Source organism: Microcaecilia unicolor, chromosome 7, assembly GCF_901765095.1.
Source record: "Microcaecilia unicolor chromosome 7, aMicUni1.1, whole genome shotgun sequence".
NCBI lineage: Eukaryota > Metazoa > Chordata > Amphibia > Gymnophiona > Siphonopidae > Microcaecilia > Microcaecilia unicolor.
This window is the reverse complement of record NC_044037.1, coordinates 100270301-100296180: the sequence shown is the minus strand read 5'-3', so window position 1 is coordinate 100296180 and position 25880 is coordinate 100270301. Positions and strand designations below refer to the sequence as shown.

At 43.7% G+C, this 25880-nt stretch overlaps 1 protein-coding gene across 1 annotated transcript in view; it reads right to left on the bottom strand.

The window, feature by feature from the left end:
• The window catches only part of LOC115474154, a 112240-nt gene that overhangs the window by 44028 nt on the left and 42332 nt on the right, over window positions 1-25880 (bottom strand). The window contains exons 3-5 of the mRNA XM_030209493.1: window positions 17694-17792; window positions 13219-13255; window positions 9548-9603 (exon numbers count right to left, since the gene is read on the bottom strand). Of these exons, the coding sequence (XP_030065353.1) occupies window positions 9548-9603; window positions 13219-13255; window positions 17694-17790 (190 nt within the window). The 5' untranslated portion in view covers window positions 17791-17792. The remainder of the gene's footprint in view (window positions 1-9547; window positions 9604-13218; window positions 13256-17693; window positions 17793-25880) is intronic.

Genomic DNA, 25880 nt, shown 5'->3' with positions numbered 1-25880 from the left:
TTTTCACTGAGAAGGATGGAAGGGAGATACCCTGATGGTGATGATTCAGAGGAACTGAGGCACAGACATCTGAACTCCCCACCTCTCTCAATTTACAGGAAACAGTTGCCACTACCAGTAAACAAAACTTGCAAGAATAATTAGTACAAGCTTACTTTCTGTTACAAATACTTCCAGACCAGAAATATCTACAGTATATTTCCTCACAAATATATGCTATAATCTGATGGTTTTATGAATTGCAGTCTTTCTAATTAGAAATAACTTATTTAGCTGACTGACTAGTTTCCAGTAATTATTTGGTTGTTTATTTTGGCATTGTTACCAATGATATTGTTAATGTCCCTCACAGATATGGTACCATTCTGAGCCCACTGAGTATGTAAAGAGAGGAGCCTGGTTATAACCAGAAGGCATGCCTCTGTCTTGCTTCCATCACCATAATCACACCTCCCCCCTCCCCCCCCCCCCCCACACACTCCAAATCTAGGCCATGCCCCTTTTTCAGGACATGGCCAAAATCAGCCATGACAGTAGAACTAAGTTAGATGACAATTCCTGGGTCTGGACTCCTAAGTGTACTGCTGACCTACCCAGATAGTTTCTCCTTACAAATTAGCCTGTGTAGAGGATGCAGGCCAAAGGCACCCAGGGCCGCTGAGAGGGGGGGGGCAGGGGGGACAAAATTCTACGGGCCCGGGCCTCCAAGGGGGGCCCGGCGCCGCAGTCCCACCTGCCCTCCATCTGACGTAACTTCCACGAGGGCAGAACACAGGGAGGGAAGGAGGCCCGAAGGGAAGTGATCTGCTGCCCTGCTGCCTGCAGCGCTTTCACACGGAGGTGAGAGGTGCTGTGATTTCAATGTAGGGGGCCGGCCCGGTGGCGGATGGAGGGGGGGAGCGGTGACTTTGGGGGGGGGGGGGGGCCCGGGGGCAGCCTTGCCCCGGGCCTGGCCCAGTCTCTCGGCAGCCCTGAAAGCACCCACCTACTATTTGTGTATATGGGGAAGGGGGTGGAAGGGGGGAGGGGGTTAAAATAAAACACATTTTTCAAAAGGTCTAGTACACTTTCTATTTTACTATCCTGATCTAAACATGTCTCTCTAAACCATGCAAAATTAAGTACTTTTAGGCAGGCAGACTAAGGGCAATTTTCAGAGAAGCTACCGTATTTTTATCTCTTACTTAGAAAGAAAGTTTGGGTGGGTAAAAATAAAATGGGATTAATCCTTTCATGGACCTTAAGCAAAGAAACATCTTGAGCTACCCACCATAATATTAATGTATTTTAAAAACCCTAAAGCTTATGAACACAAGTACATTAGCCTCTGCTCCACCCCTGGCATAACTACCTTCATCATCCCCCCTCCTCCACACACCTGGTCCCCATTATCCCCCTCCCCCAAACACCTGGTCTCCTCTAGACAGCAGGAGTTAGTACAGGGGTAGGTGACCTGCAGCCTACCACTGAATTCTATGCAGCCCGCAAGACTATGGGAATATCCAGAAAACATCATTAACCAGAGTTTTAGTGATTGTAAATACTGAATTTCACAAATATATTCAGAATAGCCATTCTAGTAGTTTTTTTTCCATTGTTTTAGTTAAATTTTTATTTATTTATGCATTTCCAGTTCCAACATTACATAATGTTACAGCCCGCTAGGGACTGTACTAACATTCATGTGGCCTTCGATATATAACGGTTACCCACCCCTGAGTTAGTGAGAAGCATTTCCAGACATGCCAAGTCATATGCTTTAGGCGTGTGACACACGCATTTGGGTTCCTTCTCCAGCTCGCACGCATAAAGCCCCTTTTCACATATATTGGCAGCTAGCTGCTACTCACCTCACGGACTGTCTCTCTCCCTTTAATTCTGTCCCCTGGCCTGCCATCTCTCACCCTCCCCTCCCACATAAAGCAAACCTCAAGCCTTCCCTGTAGAGCCATCCAGCCATGCTGCCGTTCAGCATGTGCAGGCACCCTTCCCTCTGTCAAGTCCCTTCTTCTCTGATGCAAAAGGAAGTTGCATCAGTGGAGGCAGGAGAAAGGGTGCCTGTGCCAGCTGAAGGCTTCAATGCTGGTTGCTCTACAGGGAAGTTTTGTGGTCCATCGGGGAGGGGGCAGAAGGGGGACTAAGAGACACCATGCTATGCTGAGCCAGGCTGAACCGAGCCAGGTCAGGGAAGGAGGTGGTGGGGGGAGAGTGACAGATGCCAGGCTGGGCAGGTGGCGGAGAGATGCCAGCCACAGGTGGGAAGAAAGAGATGTGTGGCCTTCAGGATTAGCAGGTAGAGCATGCTGGATCCATGGGGGGTAGAGGGGGCAGATGGACCCAGGAAGCGGGAAAAGGAGAGGAAAAGAAGCCAGGATTTGGAGGAAGGAGGAAGAGGAGAGATACTAGCCCTTGGGGTGGAGACAGAAAGGAAGAAGAGAGATGCTGGTCCTTGATGGTGATGGGGTGGGGGAGTGGTAAGGAAGAAAAATGCTGGACCGGAGGGGAGACAAAAGGAAACAAAGAGAGATTTTGGCTCCCAGGGAGGGAGGAGGGCAACAGGAGGGAATAAAGAGAGATTTTGGCTCCTAGGGAGGGGAGGACAAGGGGGAAAGGTGCTGGTCCTGGGGTGGGGGTGGGAATGAGGGACAGGAAGGAAGGTAGAGAGAGGCTGGCTCCTGGGGATGCATGGGGGGGACAGAAGGGAAGGAAGAGAGATTCTAGTCCCCAGAGAGGGGGGCAAGAGGGAAGGAAGTGTGGATCTGGAAAACTTAGGGCTGTACTTGATTAGTGTGTGTGAACAGAATTGTTTCTAAATGTACATTAATGAGGGGCTCCAGAATGGAAGAAGGAGAATAAATTTAAAGTACAAGGTGTCCGATATTCAGCTGGTGGCAGGCAGTGTGTTTGCTCTCCGCTGCCAGTGTTACACCCTGACATTCAATGCTGGGCTGTATCCTGCAACTGGCATTGAATATCCCAGTGGCGTAGCCAGACCTGACATTTTAGGTGGGCCCAGAGCTAATATGGGTGGGCACTATGTATATATAGGTGTGAGTACTTTTTGGGGGATCCTAAATAATTTTTAAAATAAACAGTCTGCCCAACAGCTGTCCTACAGCAACATAAACCACATACATATTCGGAACCTATGTTGCAAACCTTAAAACCACCATACCGAGAATACAAAACACTGAGGACCTATAGAGCAATTCTACCATACCATAAGCAGTCATTTCTACAAGTCACACAAGGAAAAGGAAAGCATCTTAAACACTACAGTGAGCACTAGAACATCAATTCACCTATTGTAAAACGAAACCAGAATAGTACAGATTGTCGATCCTGCACATTCAATGCCAACTGAAAGCCATGTCTTTTTCACAAACACAGATACACCCTAATCCACTATAAAATAAGTAATCATAAACTTTCTATTTAGACAAAAATTAAACTGAACCCCCAAGATGCCAGACTCTGCATACAATGCAACACCACAGAAACAGAAAATGTCCCCTAGTACTATGCAAAATATAAAGACAGCAGATGTAAATTTGAAAAAACTAACAAATACCAATCACCACTTTACAAATTAACAAATAGAAATAAAACAAATATAGAAAATAAAATAATACCATTTTATTAGACTAATACATTTAGCTGTCAGAGGCCAACACCTTCTTCCTCAGGTCAATACAGTATAGTGCTGTTACAGTATCCTATCCTGACCTGAGGAAGGGGGCTTTGTTCTCTGAAAGTTTGTCAAAGTGTATTAAAATTAGTCCAATAAAAAGATTACCTTATCTACATGTTCTATTATAAACATTTATTAGCACAGCTACAATACTACTTTATCCTAAAGCAAAAAAAAATAAATATATATATTTTATTTACAGTTTGTTGTCTCTGGTTTCTGCTTTCCTCATCTTCTTTTCACTGTCTTCCTTCCATCCAGCATCTGTCTTTGTTCTTTCTCTGCCATCCAGTGTCTGCCCTCTCTGCTGTCCCCTCCATCCAATGTCTACCCTCTCTCCCTGCCCCGTCCATGCACATCTGCCCTCTATCTCTGTCCTTTCCATCCACCATCTGCCCCTGTCTGCCCTCTCTCTCTCCCCCTTCCATTCACTGTCTGCCCTTTCTATCCCTTCCATCCACTGTCTGCCCTTTCTCTCTGCCCCTTCAATCTACCATTTGCCCTCCCTCTCCCATCCAGCCAGGGTCTGCCCTCCCTCTCACTCCCCCTTCCATCCAGGATCTGTTCCCTCTGCCCCTTTTTTCAGCCCCCAGTTCTAGCCCCCTTATCCCACCTGCCCCTAGTTCTAGCCCCAGCACACATCTCCCACCTGCCCCCCCATTTCAGCCCCCAGTTTCAGCTCCACTATCCCACTAGTCCCCAGTTTCAGCTCCAGCCCTTTTCTCTCACCAGTCCCGAGATTCAGCCCCCAGCCACTTCTCCCTGTCCCCTTTTCAGCCCCCAGTTTCAACCCCAGCCCTTTTCTCTCACCAGTCCCGAGCTTCAGCCCCAGTCACTTCTCCCTGTCCCCTTTTCAGCCCCCAGTTCCAGTGCTAGCCCCCTTATCCCACCTACCCTCCTTTTCAGCCCCCAGTTCCAGCCCCCTTCATCCACATGCCTTGCATTAGGGCCCCCCCTTTTCAGCCCCAGACCCATTCTCCCACCTGCCCCAGGCATGGCCCCTATTTTCCCTACTGGCCCCTTCTCAGATCCCAGTTCCAGCCCCCTTCTCCCATCTGAGACCCCCTCCCCACCCCAGTCCCCTTTTCCCATCTGAGACCCCCCTCCTCCCATCTGAGACCCCTCCCCTTCTCCCATCTGAGACCCGAGACCCCCTCCCCTCCTCGCATCTGAGACCCCCCACCCCAGTCGTCTTCTCCCATCTGAGACCCCCCCGACCCAACCCGACTACCAGCTCCGTCGACAGCCCTCTTAGTTCTCCTGCCACCACCCTGCCTTAAAAAAAAATCTGTGAAGCCGTTTCGTAGGCAGCGCTTCGCGTCTGCCCTGCGTGCATTGCAAAAGAAGGAAATCGCCTCGTCGTCTTTGGGCCTTCCCTCACTGTGTCCCGCCCTCGGAGGGCGAGGGAAGGCCCAAAGACGACGAGGTGATTTCCTTCTTTTGCAATGCACGCAGGGCATACGCAAAGCGCTGCCTGCGAAACGGCTTCACAGATTTTTTTTTAAATGCCCCATTTTCCGAGCGCTGACCCACCCAGACCCACCTGTAGCTATGCCCCTGGAATATCCGGGGTTATTTTGGCTGCTAAAATGTTAACTGGTTATGCCGATATTCAGCGCTAACTTTTTAGCATTAAAAGGTAGGCCTGCTATTTAAGCAGCCTATTTTGACTGCTCAGCATTGTCGGTTTGGCATTGAATATCAGCACCTGGCTATGCCACGCAATGTAGCCAGTTAGTGGCTAGCTGCTAACTGGGATATTCAGCATAAGATAACCGGTTATCTCCTACTGAATATTCATGGTTATGCGCTTAAACCTTATTTAACCAGCTGGCTTTTTGTTCCTATGTATGCTGGGCTGTAGCCTGCCCATTCTCTCTCCATTGAGTGAAAGGAATCTGTCTGCAGCATACTTGGTATGAACTGTATCTAATACTGTACCTGCCTAAGCCCTTCAAAAGCCTTGTAACATCATCAGATTTTCACCATTTAAAAGTATTGAGAGCATCCACTCTTCAGCCAGTGCTGAGATCTCCTGGCTTCCTTGGTATACAGGATGAGCTGGTAAAGAACAGACTCCCAGTTTTGCAAGGCAGAGACTCTTGTCCAGCTCATCTAATTGTAAGTTATTTTCCTTTGTTTGAATTTGCATTAAAGAAGATTTTGGTTCAAGAGTTCTGAGTCTTCACAGTGATGTTCTGTACTCTGGTTTAGCTGACAGTCTAGCTGAGTGTTTGAGACAGCACTTTTGCAAGGACCGTACACTATGTGATGAGCATTGCACAACTGGTATGTAAACATAATAATGTGGGGGAAGGCAAGAAGGGCCGTCATCTGAACCCTGTCTGTACCAACTTATGTGTTGCAGGAGATTTGGAGTGTGCTGGACTTTTCCTGCACTGGTTGTTTTAATGTGCATTAGGCAATAGCGCGGACTAAAATCTGCACTGTTTACCTCACCTTATTTAGTTATTTTAAAAACGTATATCCCACCTAACACTAAGTGGCATACAATAAGAACATACAAAAAATAAAAACAAGGACAAAACATCAACTAATAAAAGGGTCTGAATAGGAAATTGGCATCAATTAAGAAACCTTGACATTTGGGTAATAATGAAAGATTGCAGAAATTTTCTTAAACTGTTGAAAAGTTGTGAAAAATGAATATATCCAGGGAACTTTTTCAATAATAATGGACCTGCGATGGAGAAAGCACATGCTATTGTCTCTGCATAATGGAGTTTACTCAAAATTGGGACAGATAAATGTCTATCATTGTCAGATCTCAATTGGTGCAATGGTCTATACAATTGTATTATTTGTTTCAGATACCATGGGACAGCTTCATACAAACTGATAAATTAGCGTCAAAACTTTATATTAAATCCGATACATCACAGACAACCAGTTTAACTGCTTTAATAGAGGTGTGTCATGTTCAAACCTACTACCTTTCATAAACATTCTGGCTGATGCATTCTGGATTACTTGAAGTGCTCTACTATCTGACTTAGGCATGCCTAGATACAAAGCATTACAGTAGTCTAATCTTGTCAACATTAAACTTTGCATAACTGTCCAAAAATCGTAAGTACTCAACATAGGTTTCAACTTGACTAACATTTGTAAGTTGAAAAAACATGTCCTCACAACCTGTCCTACTTGTTCCCGAGAAGACAATTGGGAGTCTAGGATTACACATAAGCTTTTCATTTGCTGCTTTACAGGTACCAACACATTGTCAAGTGTCCTAAATTTGGGCCCTATTTTCACCAAACATACCCCCCCCCTTTTACAAAGCCTTGCTAGCAGCTGCTGGTGTAGTAATGTCAGCCCAGCCCATTACTGCACAGTTTTGTAGAAGGGGGGGGGGGGGGGGTTAGGATCCTACCTTACCAGCCGAAAATTTATCTTAATTTAGGTGCTTAAAAGTTATGCTTAAAATTTAGATCTGTTATTTGCCTACATTTAGGAACCTAATGCTGAAAATCTGCTAAGCTCTTAAGGGGTCTTTTACTAAGCTGCGGTAGCATTTTTAGCTCTCGGTAGAAATTAGCTGGCGGTAAACGCCAAGATGCCCATTATATCCACAACCATCTTAACTTCTGGAAGTCACTGAAAACCAACTTGTTTAAGAAGGCCTAACCCCCTGACCCAAATTAACTTTCTACTTCCTGCAACACAGCAAAACTATGGACCGTATTGGACTTTTATCACCACCCCCTCTTTATTTCTATTGTTGCTTTTATTTATGTTTCTTTTATGCCTACTACTATATTGTGTATTTGTTTTTTACTGAACCAGAGCCTGCCTCTACGGTATTGTGTAAGCTACATTGAGACTGCAACTAAGTGGGAAAATGTGGGATATAAATGTGTTAAATAAATAAATATTCCTATGGGCGTCTCGGCGTTTACCACCAGCTGATTTCTACCGAGAGCTAAAAATGCTACCACAGCTTAGTAAAAGACCCCCTAAGAGCTTAGCATATTTTCACCGTTTGCAAGCATAAGTGTTTTTCAACATAGGAAGTACAGCCGAAACACGGCCCGTGTTAGGTCCACCGCTTAACTTTTGCCTATATCTGCAATAAAGGATTTGCTGTTGTCAACCTGGTCTATTTGTGTGGTTATTCCCACCCTTCTTGTCCTGTCTGTTTCTTCATTTGGTAGTGCTTTTGGTCCATTTATATCTCCCAACAGTGACATAGAAAATATAATACATTTTACAAAGAATGAGCAGGAAAAACCTGTAAATGGAAAACACAGAAGCTACTGCAATAAAATATATTTGTATGCTATAATTTATTCAGAAACAATACTGATCACCACTAGGACCCTGGTATTATATTTGTTATTGTCCTTTCTCTACTTTGTAATTTTAGTTTACTTATTATTACATTATATTTTTCTCTTCTCTTAACCACTTTCCCCCAAATTCTGTAAAAGGCGCTAGCGCATAAATTTAGGCATTGTGCTGAATTTGTGTGTGCAATTTAATTGAATAACACCACCTTGGGTGAATCTCTTCATAAAGCCAGTTAATAAGTCCCAATAAATAAACAAGCCAATTAGTTCTGATAATTGAGATCATAACAAGCAATTATTAGTGTTAATTGGATTTAATTAAAATTTACAGGTGTAAATTTAGGCATGGGTCCAAAAGGGGGCATGGCCATGGGAGGGTCTTGGGCAGATCAGGGGCATTCCTTTAATTTACACATGTTGTTATAGAATAAAGAGGATTTGCACCTAGTTTAGGCATGGGGATTTATATCAAGGTTTCACTGGTCATGCCTAAATATAATTACGGCTCCTGGTGCTAAGCACTAATGTATAAACAGTGCCTAACTTTTATTTATTTGATTATCTAGATTTTGCTCACACCTTTTTTCAGTAGTAGCTCAAGGTGAGTTGCATTCAGCTAATCTGGATATTTCTCTGTCCCAGGAGGGCTCACAATAAGTTTGTACCTGAGATAATGGAGGGTTAAGTGACTTGCCCAAGATCACAAGGAGCAGCAGTGGGATTTGAACTGGCTACCTCTGGACTGCAAGACTGGTGCTCTAACCACTAGGCCACTCCTGCACTCCATTCCAACTTTAAGTGTCATTTATAGACTAGTGCTAAGTGCTATTTTTTTCAATGATGACTTTTTTTTAGGTGCATTTATAGAATTTAGGGCCCTTTTTACCAAGCTGTGTCAAAAGGGGGCCTGCACTGGCGGCGGCGCATGTTTTTCATGCATGCCGAGGCCCCCTTTTACTGCAGCTGGTAAAAGGGAAGTCTCGCTTTCCTGTAGGAAATGGCCATACGGCAAGTAAAGCACTTGCCACAGAGCCATTTTGGGGGGGGGGAGCTCTGATGTACGCAGCACTGTAGATTGAACATGAAGAGACAGTCCCTGCTCGACAGAGCTTACAATCTAATTAGGACAAACAGGACAAATAAGAGATAAGGGGCCTCCTAAGGTGGGGAAGATAAAATAAGGGTACTGAACTTGTGAGTAAGGGTTAGGAGTTAAAAGCAGCATCAAAAAGGTGGGCTTTTAGCCTAGACTTGAAGACGGCCAGAGATGAAACTTGAGGTACCGGCTCAGGAAGTCTATTCCAGGCATATGGTGCAGCAAGATAAAAGGAATGGAGAGGTAAAAAGTGTGTGAGAAGCAAGGAGATAAAGGGAAAAACGAACTGAAAGAGAAAGAAACCAGCAAATAGAAATGAGAGAGAACATGGAGAGAGAGAGAGAGAGGGAAAAAGCTAAAGAGAAGAGGAAAAAGATACATAGAGATAGAAAGAGCATGAGAAGGGACATAGCAGCAGATGCAGGACTAAAAGAAATTACTTCCACTTACTGCTAGGATTTCGGATGACTGTAAAACTTGAATGTGGGTGGGACATATATGAAGGTCTGAAATTAAAAATAAATTATTAAAATGTTGTAATATAGTAAAAGTTGTGATTATTACTGTGTAATATTATTTGTATTACTCTACTGGACAATACTGTCACCATGTGGCCATAGCAGTTAGTGCAGCCTTGAACAGAGAATAGACCATTATATTAAATCAGTGGTTTCCAAGCTTTTTATGTCGTGGCACATCCGACATTAGGTTCAATATGTTGTGGCATACCAATAACACCTTCTCTTCCACCCCCTACCCTTTGGCATCACTCCTTTTCCTCCTACTCCTTGAGAGGAACACTATCCCTTCCCTCTATTATATCCCCTTTCATTATCATCTTCCCTTCACCCCTCTGGCATTTTCACCTTCTCTTCCCCTTTATACCTGTGGCATCACTGTTTTCTCTTCTCAGCCCACCTTCTGTTATCATGTTTCCTCCCCCCTCTTGGGACTGTCCCCTGCTGCCAAGAAGACTCTAATATGGCCCACTCGCTCCACTTGGTTCCAACTTGAGGATATTTATTTATTTATTATTTATTCATACTTGTATCCCACAATTATCCCAAAACAAATTTTGGTTCAATATAGCTTACATTTAACAGTTGCTAGATATTACATTGATTCAATTACATTTACAAGGTTGTATGATGCTGTGTTGGCAAGATAAGTATTATGGGCCGATGATCAGAAGCAAACGCAGGCGCAAGAGGCTGTTAACGCCATACTAGCGACTGCATTTGCTACCACCCCATGATCAGAGCCCCCGAGCGTGTGAAACAATGCACTCGTGGGCTCTGAACGCAACTAGCATGCAAAACAGGGCTCTTAGCACAAGTAGCATGCAAATGCATGCTAAATATATTCCTCCCCAATGATCAGCTTGGAGCTGGCGTTAGGGTTTGTAGACCATTGGGGAGGAATGGTGAGCCCTGTCCAGCATGCATTTGCATACTAGCAGGCCCTATATTCTCTCCAATGCAGCAGCCCCTCCACACAGGAACCCCGACCTGACCTACCCCCCCCAGTGACATGGGGGCTGGAGGTCCTGTAGACCTGCGGTCCCCCCGACCCCCCTGACAGAGGTTCAGGGGGGGCTGGAGATCTGGTGGGTCTCCAGCCCCCTAACCCTCCCTAGCATCCCCTCAAATCTCAAATGTCCCAGGTGGCCCAGTGGGCTGCGGGTCAATCCCCCCCCCCCCACCTGGTGGTCTAGTGGCCCTTCCCCACCCTCTACCTTCATTGGAGAAGGGAGGTGGCCTCTCTTCTCATCCATTGGTGCCGCCTCGAAAATGGTGATGCTGGCGGGGGGGGGGGGGGGGGGGCTGGAGACCACTGGATCGCCAGCCCCCGAACTTCTGTCGGGGGAGTTGGGGGGATCGGAGGTCCACCGGACCTCCAGCCCCCATTTCACTTAGCTCAGGTTGGGAGTACTTGGGGTCTGGTGGTCCCATGGACCTCCAGCCCCTGTGTTTGGCAGGTCTGGGCTTTTGACAGCTCAGACCTGTCAAACTAGTGCGGGAGGATTGTGCCTGAGCACATGCTTAGGCACAATCCTCCCAAACTTCTATCTTATGATCAGAGAGAAGAGTGTGCTTAAATTTGCATGCTATTATCTCTGATCATAGAGAGGCGATACAGCTGCATGCTGTTCAAGCGCTATTTTTAGATCGCTGTTTGAAACTGCATGGGGCTTTTGATCATCTGTCCATTAGTGCATAGCTGGCAGAAGGAGATGCAGCAGCAGATAAGCAGCCCTGCTTGGTGATTCCTTCTGCCAGTGGGAGGCAACATCACAGGGAGCAGAGGGAAAGTGAAAAATAAAGACTGCTGCCTATAATAGTGGACCCACTCAGGTCTTCTCTCTCCTGGTGATCGATCCCCCATGGCTCATTAGTTGGAAACCTCTGTAAAATATTCATTCAACTGTTTTCTATAGAAAACAATTAAATGGAAAGATTAACTATCAAAAATGCAGATGTGTAAAAGAGTTTGGCCTTTACTCAGTCCCCATAGGTGCAAATGTGAATAGATGTATGTACTGTGCTTCAAAACATAGCTGAGTTCATCTGTTTGCCAAAATACATATGCTGTGTAAGAAAGCATGAACTTTTACTTGGTGTGAAATGCATGTGCATATTAAAGGTAAGAATGAGACACAGTAGATTCTCAGGGGTAAAGGGGCCTTGGAATAGTGAATTTACACAGGTGCATTAGTCTAATAAAGAAAAACTAAAAATTATCGGGTCCATAGTACAAGTGATTTAAATGGACAGGAGAGGCTTCTGCCTGCTTAAATCGTGCTCAGCAGGCTGGCTGCTGATATTCAGTACCTACCAGCTATTTCAAAATTGGGCAGGAGAAGGGTGTTCTGAGGTAGTCAGGGAGGAGCCAGGAGCTATGCAGGTGCCAGCAATATTCAGTGCCATTGACCAAACAGATGATCTAGCTTTGGTCACTTACACGTAGTTATGTGGGTGCTCACATTGAATATTGGCTGCCATTTGCATAACTTCCAGGTTGCCACTTCAACTTCCCCCCTTTTCGGTCCCCTCTGATCCCTATAGTACTCGCTTTCTCCCCCCCCCCCCCCCCTTTCCAATCCCCCTACTTTGGTCTTCCCTTGGAGCAAGCACCCTGTCTGACATCCCTAAAATCCGAAGTATGCCCTTCTCCAAATCTTCAAACCCTCTGATTCCTGAAGCATGCCCCTTCAATTCAATACCTTGTGATCCATCCCAAAGTGTAAGCCCCACCCACAATCCAAACCCCACTCCTCCATGCACCACTCCCAGGACCTACCAGGGAGAGATCGCTGGAATCTAGAACTAAAAGGACAGGAGTAGAAAGAGGATTGCTCCAGCGCTATCCCACTAGACACCAGGGATCTCCCATAGGTAAGTCCAGGGGTGTAGAGAGGTCCGGAGAGGGCATATGTCTTATGTTTGCAATGTTGTTTTTTTTCTTTGTAAATTATTGTGTATGCTTTCTTTTGTAACCCATCCAGAACTATGGGTGGAACAGGATATAAATTTGATAAATAAATAAAGTATGGGGAGGGGGGGCTTACATTTTAGGATGGAATTGTAGTGTATTGAATCCAGGGGGGGGAGTTGAGGATTAGGTGAGCGCATGCTTCAGGGATTGGGGAGGTTCAAGGATCAGAGGAGGCATACTTCTTGGATTGGGGGGGATCAGACAAGGCACTTGCTCCAGAGGAGGGATGGGAGGACCTGATTAGTGGGGATTGGAAAGGGGATGGGGTAACCAGATGCTAGTGGGGCAAACTACAGGTATGAAGGGCCCAGATAGGGAGTGAGGGGGATTGACCAATCGTGCATATACTGAAACTTCTCCTTATGCAGGTCCCAGAGAATATTTAGTCAGATGCAGTGTGGTCAGATATGGATATTCAATGCCAGCACCTAGACATAGCCAAACATTGAATACCTGGCATTAATTTGACCAGTAATGGCCACCACTGAATATTGACCGATACATGTCTTCTCTTATCCCTAGGAATCAAGCACCATTCCTTCTCCTGGGGTCTGATTTCAGCCCCAAAGGGGCTAAAATCCTATCTTCCTCCCCCCTCCCTTGCAGAGAGATAAAGACATACTTACTTGAAGTCATAATCATCCACAGACTGGGGGATTCGTGCTGCAAAAAGGAGAAAGAGTTAGAAGGGTGAGCGCAGCAGAAATGTGATTCAGTCACTAGATGAGCATTGTGTGAAGATGGAAATCACTTCTAGAGCAGGATAGGAATTCCATCACCAGAGCAGTATGTATATGAAGAGGGTTAGGTACCATTGCTCAGGTTCATTTATCATTTGTTTATTTCACTTTACCATTTCTCAGTAGCCAAAGTGGATTATAACATAAAAACATATACAATAATAAAAGCATATCAATTCAAAAATGCAACTATCACAAATACAGCTAATATAAAAAATACAAGATAAAATACACTATCCCCTCCTGTTTACTAAGCTGTGCTAGTGGCTGCCGCTCGGCAAAGCCGGCACAGTTCATTCAAAGAGAATGGGCTGTATCGGCATTAGCGCACCATCAGCTGCTAGCATGGCTTAATAAATACTCTGAAATCCGATTAGCTGTGCCAGGAGCTTCTAGAGTACATTTGCAGACCAGGAATAGAACTATTGTGCATTATGAACCCATTATATGGAACTTTTTGCCAGATTTTTGCCAAATTATCTTAGAAAGATTTCTTCTTATCAGCTATTTAGACAGCAATTGAAAACTTGGCTTTTTTTGAAAATATTTATTGAATTCTTAATTTGAAGCTGCTGTATTGTGGGTTTGTAGGGGTAACGCTTTATTTTAGGGTTCTTGTACTAGTTGCAGTGATCATGCGCTGAGGTGTCCTGTGGTAAAATTCCAATGTACATGTGCAAACCACATGCTAAAAAAAATCCTAAATTTTTCTCAGAGGGAGCAAGACTGGGTGCAGAGAGTGGGCATGACAGCATGAATCAGTTAGTACAGCCACATTATTTTGAACTAACTGATTAGCATGGGATTAGTATGTGAGCCCTTACCACATACAAAATGGGTGATGGTAAGGGCTTACACGCTAATTTTTTAGTGCATGGCCGTTAATTGAAAAAAAAGGAAAATCAGCCATTTTCTGGCTGCAGGAAAAATGGCCTTAGCGTGCAGGAAAGACCTATGTAAGAGAACACTAAAGGCACGTATTACCGCAGTTAGTATAAGGACCCCTTTGTTAGGGAAGTGAATTGTGGGTATTGTATCTGTATTCTGTAGATATATTTGTAATCTACTTTGAACTGAAGGGTAAAGCAGAATATAAATGTCCTTATTAAATTACATGAAAATTAAATTGAAGACTATATTGTCGAATTAAGGTCTTAAAAAAAGGCACTGAACAACTCAGAAACAAGTTTGTTCTGTCCACCGTGTCTAAATTAAAATAAATGGGCTCCCTGCAGAATGGTGCCACACCAGAAAAGACTCATTCTGCAAGACTTGTAGTCAAGTTCTGGGCTGGGGATGTGTTTGCATGTACATTTATGTAGGGCGTCTCGCGTCTCTCTAAGGAATAGTTGGATCCATTGACAAAAATTCTGTGTGTACATGTTCCTACAGTTGTGTCCCATTCCTGGAGCTATTTGTGTAGGAGGAAACTAAAGATAAATGGAATGAGTGTTCATTAAATTCATGCAAAAGAAAAAAGAAGAAGAAACCCCCAAAGCACAACAATAAAACAAAAGAAACAAATGGAGGAGACCAATGAAATTCAAACTGAAGGGTAACAATAAAAGAATGAGTATCCAAAGGATTCAACAAAAAGGCTGATTGGTCTAATACAGTGTTTCCCAAGTCCAGTCCTTGAGTACCCCTTGCCACTCAGGTTTTCAGGATATCCACAATGAATATGCATGAACTTTATTTTCATACAATGCTTCCATTATATACAAATCTCTTTCATGCATATTCATTGTGGATATCCTGAAAACCTGACTGGCAAGGGATACTCCAGGACTGGACTAGGGAAACACTGGTCTAATAATACATCAAGAAGACTGCCGACACAGTCTTGCGTTTTGGCATGGAATGCGCCTGCCTCAGGAGTCAAATATATTCCAGTCTAGTTAACAATGCAAAAATATCAACCAGTAGGTCACAATACAGAGATATCAACCAATAAGTCACAGTACACAGAATACTAGTGTAAGCTGGCATTCAGACACCTAACTCTAGGCGTGAGCACTTACGCCAGCTCAATGCCTGGTGTAAATATGCAAGACTAAATGTTGTGCGTGTAAATGATAGTATTCTATAACTCACATGTGCAACTGCAAGACATGCCCTTGATGCAGCCATGTGCATGTTGAATGCTATAGAATTTAGGCACCATCCCCTGATAGTCTAAGATATTTAACCGTCAGACAAAGCCACTGACCGGTTGAATAGCATATCGGCAGTGGCGTAGGAAGGGGGGGCGGGGGGGCGGTGCGCCCCGGGTGCACGCCGCTGGGGGGTGTCGGCTCTGCGCTGGTGCACTGCCCTCTCTGCCCCGGAACAGGTTACTTCCTGTTCCGGAACAGAGAGAGCAGTGAATCAGCGCGGAGCCGACACACCCCAGCAACATGCAGTCAGGGCGGATCGGCCCTCCCGCCCGTCCCTCGCCGCAGGTATGCGCTCCGGGGGGGGGGGTATGTGCTCTGGGGGGGGTGCGCTCCAGCGGGAGGAGGGTGCGCCGTGCTGCACCCGGGGGGGGGGGTGCGCAGCGGCGACCCGCCCCGGGTGTCAGCTCCCCTCGCTAAGGCTCTGCATATCGGCACCTAATCGAGGACATTCAGCGGGAGATAACCAGTTATCTCCTGCTAAATTTCCATAGTGTGTGACATAGCCAGTTAGGGGCAGATATTCAGCGTTTAACTGGCTATGTTCAGCGGTTAAAATAGGCCGCATAAATAGTAGGCCTATCTATAACCACTAAAAAGTTAACCAGTTTGTGCTGAATAACTGTTAGCAGTTAAAAAACTCCGGATATTTATTTATTTATTTGTAGCTTTTATACCCCGCTCTTTCCTGCTCGACAGCAGGTTCAGTGTGGCTTACAATGTTTGGTACAAAGTGTCACAGAGATAACATGGTTGTGTCAATGCTGGTCGCCGGTAACAGTCCGGCACTGACTATCTGGGTTTAATGTCAGCAGCCCGCCGCAGGCTGAATATCGGACCCAAAGTTTATAGAATAGTGCCTAAGTGCAGTTACACATGTAACCACAAATCAGTGCCAATTAAGGGCCATTATTGGTACTTAAAACAAATTAACACCTTATTTAGCAATTAAGTTAAATGCGTAACTGGCACTATTCTATAACCTGCATGTGCAATTTTGCATGCTAGTCACAAAATTGTGCGCACAAGTTTATAGAATTAGATACAGTAGTGTGATAGTCATGTTAGTCCACTTAAAAAAATTAATAAATAAAAATAAAATAAAAAATGAAAATAAGGCCTTTTTATTAGACTAACAACACATTTTTTGACTGTCACGAACCTGGAACACCAAGCGCGGAGCCAGGCACACGCGCCTGCGACGCCCTTAATTCATCTCTTCTGAGCACTTACAGTTTGGAAGCGTCGATATCTGGGCGTGCCTGCGTCTGGGTGTGTCTACATTTTTTGCGTGCCTACTTTGACGTCAGACGCCTTCACTTTAAAACCAGGAACTTCTCACTACCTCTTTGCCTCAGCTACTACCTTCGTGGAGTCTGATGCATTGTTCCTGTTGCTGTTTATCTGACCTGACCACTGCCTGGACCTGACTGCTGCTGGATTGCTGTCTGACCTGACTACTGCCTGGGTCTGACCACTGCTGGATCACTGCCCAACCTGACTACTGCCTGGGTCTGACCACTGCTGGATCACTGCCCGACCTGACTACTGCCTGGGCCTGACCACTGCTAGATCGCTGCCCAACCTGACTACTGTCTGGACCTGACCACTTCTGGATCGCTGCCGGACCTGATTACTGCCTGATCCTCACCACTGCTGGATCGTCGCCAGACCTGACCATTGCCTGGACCTAACCTCTGCCGGTCCTCCGCCTGCTCTGACCATCGCCCAGAACTGACTTTGGCACAGCTCTGACCTCGCCTTCTTTGTTTGTCTGAGCCTGAGCTCTCTTCCTCACCCAACTTCCTAAGTCCTGTTGGCCACCTGCACCCAGGGGCTCAACCGCTGAGGAACGGTGGCTGCTGCAGGTGAAGCATTGGGTTTCTGACCGCTGGTCTTTGGATCAGCATAAGGGCTCACTCTTTCCTGACATCTGTGACATTGACTAGCTTTGGTAGGTCAAAATCTCCTTCCTCAGATCAAGACAATATTGATACTGTCAATATCAAAAAATACATTGTCAGTCCATTAAAAAGGTATTGCATTGTTTGTGTTGTTATTGTTTTATTTTTATTTATTAAACTTAGAAACTGGTGACTACATTTAGAATAACACTGAAGGCCTGACCCCACTTACTTGTTCCTCTTGTTGTCCAGGTTAAGGAGTCAAACAGGAAGAGAATGAGAAGCAATATAAACATGGACTTACTTGGTGCTCTCTCTCGGCACCCAATGCACAGCGCCATAGTGAGTATGACAGGCAGAACCAGGATGAAGGCCCACATGAGGCTTACAGAATCCATCATACCTACAGAAACCAGCATGACATAGAAAGGAAATATGACAAATATGTGAACAAGATGAGACCAATATAAATGCATGGCAAAGATGAGACAAATGCAAGACACACAGGAAGGAAGGACAGGATAAAGATCAAACTGAGACAAAAATTAGTACTGATGAGGCAAAAACAAGAGAAAGAGAAACTGATGAGTCATGCAAATGGAAAATATAAGGGAAATCAAAGAGCTTCTATAGTTGCTGCCATCTTTTGGCATGGACTACTTTCTAACCATATACCAAGGAGGTGAAGTGGCTGGTCTACATTGCTTGGTTATCATAGCCCTTGATGCAGCCCTTGCGTGTGCGAAACATGGCCAGTGTCGGGTTTTGAATCTTTACACCTCACATGAATAAAGTATTTTTTAGATAGACTTTTCCTCGTATGATCTGCTTTTTTACACTGCCATTTTGGATTTTGTGGATCATTTGCCCTGTTGTTTCCTTGGACATAAATGAGGGAGGCAGAAAATACTGAAGGAAGAAGGACAAAGCATAAACAGTAAAGTAGAGAATAACTTTTTAAAGGGTTTTCTACTTGTAAAGCCTGCTTTATATGTAAAATTGTCCACACTATGGGCTAGATTCTATATATGACGCCTAAAAAATCCACATGGAATAAATTTCTGCCTAAGCATATTCTATAAGCGGCACCTAGATTTAGGCATGGTATATAGAATATGCTTAGTTGATATCCCAGCGCCTAGAACTACGCGCATCCATTTACACAAAGGGAAACGTGGAGTAAATACTGGCATGTAGACTTAGACGCAGAGGGACATATTCTATAACAGTGGTATAAATTTTGGAACGCCCATTTCCCTGCCCATAACCACACCCCTTTCTGGCTCTGTGCATTACAATTTAGTCACTGTGCGATACAGAATATGCTTAGCGAGTTATGCACGTAAATTCTAATTATTGACAATTAGTGCTCATTATTTTGTTAAGTGTTGTTAAAAATGCTGATTGGCTTGTTAAGTCAATTAAGTTATGCACACGGTTATAGAATGCACTTGGTTTTCGGCGCAGAGCACTAGGCACGATATATAGAGTCCTGCGGTATATGTGCATAAAAAGCATGCACTTGGAAACTTTATGTTTACTTTTATGCAATTTGTGTGTAGGTTCTCCTGACAGTTAACAGAAGTACATAAGTATTGCCACACTGGGACAGACCAAAAGTCCATCAAGCCCAGCATCCTGTTTCCAACCAATCCAAGTCACAAATACCTGGGAAGATCCCAAATAAGTTCAATACATTTTATGCTGCTTATCCCAGAAATAAGCAGTGGCTTTTCCCCAAGTCATTTTAATAATGGTCTATGGAATTTTCCTTTAGGAAGCCGTCCAAACCTTTTTTTAAACCCTGCTAAGCTAACCGCTTTTACCACATTCTTTGTCAACGAATTCCAGAGTTTAATTACACATTGAGTGAAGAAAACCTTTCTCCGATTTGTTTTAAATTTACTACTTTATAGCTTCATCGCATGCCCCCTAGTCCTAGTATTTTTGGAAAGAGTAAACAAACGATTCACGTCTACCCATTCCACTCCACTCCACTCATTATTTTATAGATCTCTATCATATCTCCTCTCAGCTGTCTTTTCTCCAAGCTGAAGAGCCCTAGCCACTTTAGCTTTTCCTCATAGGGAAGTCATCCCATTCCCTTTATCATTTTCGTTGCCCTTCTCTGTACCTTTTCTAATTCCACTATATCTTTTTTGAGATGCAGTGACCAGAACTGAACACAATATTCAAGGTGCGGTCGCACATGGCGTGATACAAAGGCATTATAACATCCTCATTTTTGTTTTCCATTCCTTTCCTAATAATACCTAACATTTTATTTGCTTTCTTAGCCGCAGCAGCACACTGAGCAGAGGGTTTCAATGTATCATCAACAATGACGCCGAGATCCCTTTCTTAGTCGGTGACTCCTAATGTGGAACCTTGCATTATGTAGCTATAATTCGGGTTCCTCTTTCCCACATGCATCACTTTGCACTTGCTCACATTAAATATAATCTGCTGGTATAGTTTATAAAATATGCAAGTACACGCTAACAGGGGAATTCTATATATGACGCCACACGTTAGGCGCTACTTTGGTGCGGAAAAGTGTTTTAAGGGACAAAAGGTGCTGAAACAGGGCAAAAAGCACAGATCCACTAGAAAACACAATTATGCAACCATTAGTAGAATAGAGCCTAAGTGTTTCCGCTTGGCTCTGCAAAGGAGATGTGGCCGTAGAAGGGGCATGGTCGGGTCAGAAGCGTTCCCTTAAAATGCACGCAGTGTTATAGAATAGTGCGGATCTGCGCCTGACTTGTGCATTGGGATTTACATCTGGTTTCAGTTGGTGTAACGCCTCGCACACAAAGTTGAGCACCGATCCCAGAGCTACGCGCTGTTCTATAAAGAGGGTCACTCATGCAATACCCATTATAGAATACCATTCAGTGCTGATTTTTTTTTTGCACCAAACTTTCAGCGCCGTTTACTGAATCCAGGGTCAATTCTATAAAAGGCGCTGATAGTTAGGTGCCAAAAACAGTTTTCTATAAGAGCACATTTGCATGCCAAATCTGTTCTAGAATACTAGCGTAGGTATGCGATAATGTGCCAAGCTTTAGGCACAGCCACTTATGCCATGTCTGTGGCTGGTGTCAATGGCCACGCTTAAATGCAGCAGTTGCGTGCATAAATGCAAGTATTCCATAAAGTGCACACAAGAATAGTCGGAACGCTCATGCCCCTCCCATGTGAATACCCCTTTGCAGTTACATGCAAGAAAACTTAGGCAGCCAGTTATTGAATTGCGCTTAAGTGCACATAGGTGCATTTCACCCCAGTTTTGGCTCTTAATTCCTATGGCGTGTTCTGATTTGAACTTCCAAAACAAAGTGGATGTTAAAACTGATACCAAACACCTGCTTAAACAATTTTATCTAGAAAGAAAGGGAAAAGGCCTCAGAAGTCAGTGGTAATACAGCACCCTACGGCTAGATAAAATTGCTTAAGCAGGTGATTGGAAGCAGGTGATTGGTATCAGGTGCTTGGTATCAGTTTTAACATCCTCTTTGATTTGGAAGTTTTGATCATTGCATATGTGGATAGCGAGTCAATTTTGTTAAAAACATATTCTGATTTGCACACACAACTTAATTTGATAATGAGCCAGTCAGCACTGATACTTGGATGTTAACAAGCAATTATCAGCAATAATTAGAATTTACGCGCACTACTTGCAAAGCGTAGTCTATAACGCAGTCCGAGTAAATTCTACTGTGCAGATCCCAGAAGGGGGCGTGATTATGGAAGGAGCATGGGCAGGTCATGAGCATTCCAAAAATGTATGTGCAGTGTTATAGAATAAAATACAGCAAAAAGCACCAAGAGCCTTCAAAAAACCAAAAAATCTCTGGTGAATATCCAGCGGACAGATTCTGGACAAGATTCGCTCTCCTCACCACTGAAACAGTCAATCAAGTGACTAACAGGTTCTCCAAGACTCACTGTAAACTGGACACCTGCCCCAGTTACCTAATAAAATCCGCCCCCCACCGCTTCATAGCAGACCTGACATCCCACATAAACTACATGCTTCCCGTTCACATTAATTGATTTGATTTGCTTACTTTATTTATTTTTTTTGTCTATTAGATTGTAAGCTCTTTGAACAGGGACTGTCTTTCTTCTATGTTTGTGCAGCGCTGCGTACGCCTTGTAGCGCTATAGAAATGCTAAATAGTAGTAGTAGTAGTAGTAATGGTCTCTTTCCTAAGGACAACGGCAACATCCTCCTCACTCCGATACCAAAAGATACCAAGAAAAAAACAAACGACATCACTAACTACCGCCCAGTAGCATCTATCCCACTGGTAGTCAAACTGATGGAAAGCATGGTAACCAAACAACTTACCAAGTACATAAACAAATTCTCAATACTACCTGAATCACAATCAGGATTTCGCGCCAACCACAGCACCGAAGCAGTACTAATTACTCTATTAGCCAAATTCAAACAAGAAATTGCATTAGGCAAAAGTGTACTTCTCCTACAATTCGACATGTCTAGTGTGTTCGACATGGTAAACCACAATATACTACTAAGCATCCTAGAATACTGTGGGATTGGCGGAAGTGTACTTAGCTGGATCAAGGGATTCCTAACTACTAGAACATATCAAGTGAAATCAAATTCAAACATATCATCACCATGGGAAGCAGACTGTGGAGTACCCCAAGGATCACCACTATGACCGCTCCTTTTGAACCTAATGATGACCCCACTAGCCAAGTCCATAGTCAATCAAGGCCTTAACTCTTTCATTTACGCAGGCGATGTCACAATATACATCCCTTACAAACATGATCTAGCAGAAATCACCAATGAAATCAAACTCAGCCTAAACATCATGAACTCATGGGCGAATGCATTTCAACTAAAACTTAATACAGAAAAAACACACTGTCTCATCCTCTCATCCCAATACAACACGAATAAACCCACCAACATAATCACCCCAGATCACAACCTCCCTATCTCAGACAGCCTGAAAATTCTCAGAGTAACAATTGACCGAAATCTCACACTAGAGACCCAAGTGAAAGCTACAACAAAGAAAATGTTCCACTCAATGTGGAAGCTCAAACGAGTGAAACTTTTTTTCCCCGAGGGAAATATTTTGCAACTTGGTACAATCCATGGTACTAAGTCATCTAGACTACTGCAATGGAATGTACGCGGGATGCAAGAACAAATCCTAAAGAAACTCCAAACTGCTCAAAACATAGCAGCCAGGCTTATATTTGTAAAAACGAGATTCGAAAGTGCCAAACCCCTACAAGAAAAACTGCACTGGCTGCCAATCAAAGAATGCATTGCATTCAAAATCTGCACCATGGTTCATAAAATCATCTACGGAGATGCCCCAAGATACATGACAGACCTCGTAGACCTACCAACCAGAAACATCAATATCAACACGAACATACCTAAATCTTCACCACCCAAGCTGCAAAGGACTCAAGTACAAATCAACCTATGCATCCAGCTTTTCCTATATAAGCACACAACTATGGAACGCATTACCAAGCACCATGAAAACAACAAACAACCACCTAAAATTCCGGAAACTACTAAAAACTAACCTGTTCAAAAAGGCATACCCTGACGATCCTACTTAAATGCCTCAACCCTGCTACACAACGAAACCAAAGCTCGTGCTGGATATAACTTAACTCTTCCCCCTTACGATTTCCTAATTTATTTTTTATTTATTGCATTTGTACCCCACATTATGTGCATGGAACACATGAACTGTACTCTACAACAACATCACTCTGTATTTGTTCAGACCGGTACTGGCGATTGCCTGTACGGTACTATGTAAGCCACATTGAGCCTGCAAATAGGTGGGAAAATGTGGGATACAAATGTAACAAATAAATAAATAAAAACGGGACATAGTTTCTTTAATTATAAAAGCCAATCTTCCAATATGTACCTGACATGGGCCGTGTTTTGGCGCACAGCGCCTGCGTCAATGGTAAAATGTACTCTGATATAAAATAAGTGCTATGTGCAGCAACCAAACTTCATCCTTATGAAATAAAAAAGAGTTCCAGATAGAAAATTTGGAAAATGCTCAACGATCTAACACACTAAGATTGATAAATTTTCCAAAACAACCTATGATTGCACCTGCATTAACTTTTAAAAAATACATGTGTGAAGTTCTGGAAATTCCTGAGACTGCATTTCCTCCCATATCAAAAATTTACTATTTATCACCATATAAAAGAAGAGAACAAGAACAAGTGGAAGGTCAAAGACCCGAAACGTCTTTTGACGTTTTGGATTTGAATCTAACACAGGCAATAGAAGATGATAACTTAGGTTTGGTGCCAATGACTTTAATAGTCTCCTTTGTGCTGCAACCAGATAGAGATTGGATTCTCAAGAAATTTTTTCTTCATAGAGACCAACTTTTTATGAACTATAAGATAAGAATGTTTCCGGACGTCTCTAAGGCAACCCAGAGAAGGCGTAAAGAATTTCTTAAGTTACGGTCTAAGACTTTCCAACTTGGAGCACTTTATTGGTTAAACTTCCCATGTAAATGTGTTGTTAAATTGAATTCCATTAGATATGTTTTCCTTGACCCTAAACAACTGAATTCATTTTTGGACTCTAAAATAGCCTTGCTACCCTCAAGTCAGCCAAGTCAAATAGTAACATCTACTCCGTAAATATTAGGAATTCCTGGAACTTCCTCCCCTGTCCCTAAAATTCCTAAAGTAAAGGTTTTCAAATATAAATAAAAGGGTTGAGATATGCCTTCAATGTTGTGGACTATAGATGTATAAATTTAGAAATACTTATATTCTATATTGTAAATTGAACATAGACTTTTTGATCCTTTTTCTTTTTTGTTAAAGTATAGATTTATTGATAATCAATATAGGATGTAAAATATTTGAGCTGTTTTCTTTTGTAATGCATCTTTGCTGATTTCAAGTATTTTCTTGAAGTTATTTGTAAAAGTTAAAATAAAATAAAATAAAAAAAGAGTTCCATCCACTTGATGAAGTGGTCACTTGACACATTAAAGAACAACAAGGTCCCTTCGTTCTTTTATAAAAGAAGGGACTTTGTTCTTCTTAACGTTTCGAGCGACCACTTCATCAAGTGAATGGAACTCTTTTATTTCATAAGGAAGAAGTTTGGTTGCTGCACATAGTACTCATTTTATATCAGAGTACATTTGACCCCTGATGCAGGCACTGTGTGCCGAAACGTGGCCAGTGTCGGGTTCATATTGAAAGTTTGGCTTTTATAATTAAAGAAACTGTGTCCCGTTTTTGAAGGCTCTTGGTGCTTTTTGCTGTATTTTGGACTTTGTTGTACTTTGTACCCTCTCTGTACAGTGTTATAGAATAACCCACTCCACACCTAAAGTTAGGCTTTGGCATTTACACCAGGTTTTCACTGGTGTCAATGGCTGCACTAAAATTCGTGTGGATGGATTTTGGTGTATTCTGTAAACCACACCTAGCTTTAGGCACAGTAGAATACGTCTATGTGTGTTTTCTTTCTGCGCCAATTTTTAGGCGACTTATATAGAATTAGGTCCTATGTGCCTAAAGTTAGACATCTAATTAGTGCCTATCTTATAGCGCAATATATAGAATTAGAGGGGTTAAAGTACATGCCCACATCTATGCCAACTTTAAAATAGGTGTAAATGGTGTGTCAGCATTTGAGCACTATTGAGACTGGTTCTAAGTGCTTTTTTATAAGGGCACGTGGAGGGTCATAATCAAATGGGTTGCCCAAGTTTTCCTGAGGATGTCCTCGCAGGATATCCTGGCGAAGGGGCGGGGAAACCCATATTATCGAAACAAGATGGGCGGCCATATTTCGTTTCTATAATACAGTCGGAGACACCCAAATCTCAACATTTAGGTCAACCTTAGAGATGGTTGTCCTTAGACATGGTCGTCTCCGGTTTTCAGCGATAATGGAAACCGAGGACGCCCATCTCAGAAATGACCAAATGCAAGCCCTTTGGTCATGGGAGGAGCCAGCATTCATAGTGCACTGGTCCCCCTCACATGCCAGGACACCAACCGGGCACCCTAGGAGGCACTGCAGTGGACTTCAGGTGCATAGCTCCCTTACCTTGTGTACTGAGCCCCCCCAAAACCCACTCCCCACTCCCCACAACTGTACAACACTATCATAGCCCTAAGGGGTGAAGGGGGGCACCTAGATGTGGGTACAGTGGGCTTGTGGTGGGTTTTGAAGGGCTCATATTTATCACCACAAGTATAACAGATAGGGGGGATGGGCCTGGGTTCGCCTGCCTGAAGTGCACTGCAGTACTCACTAAAACTGCTCCCGAGACCTGCATACTGCTGTCATGGAGCTGGGTATGACATTTGAGGCTGGCAAAACATATTTTTAAAGTTTTTTTTAGGGTGGGAGGGGTGTTAGTGACCAGTGAGGGAGTAAGGGGAGGTCATCACCGATTCCCTCCAGTGGTCA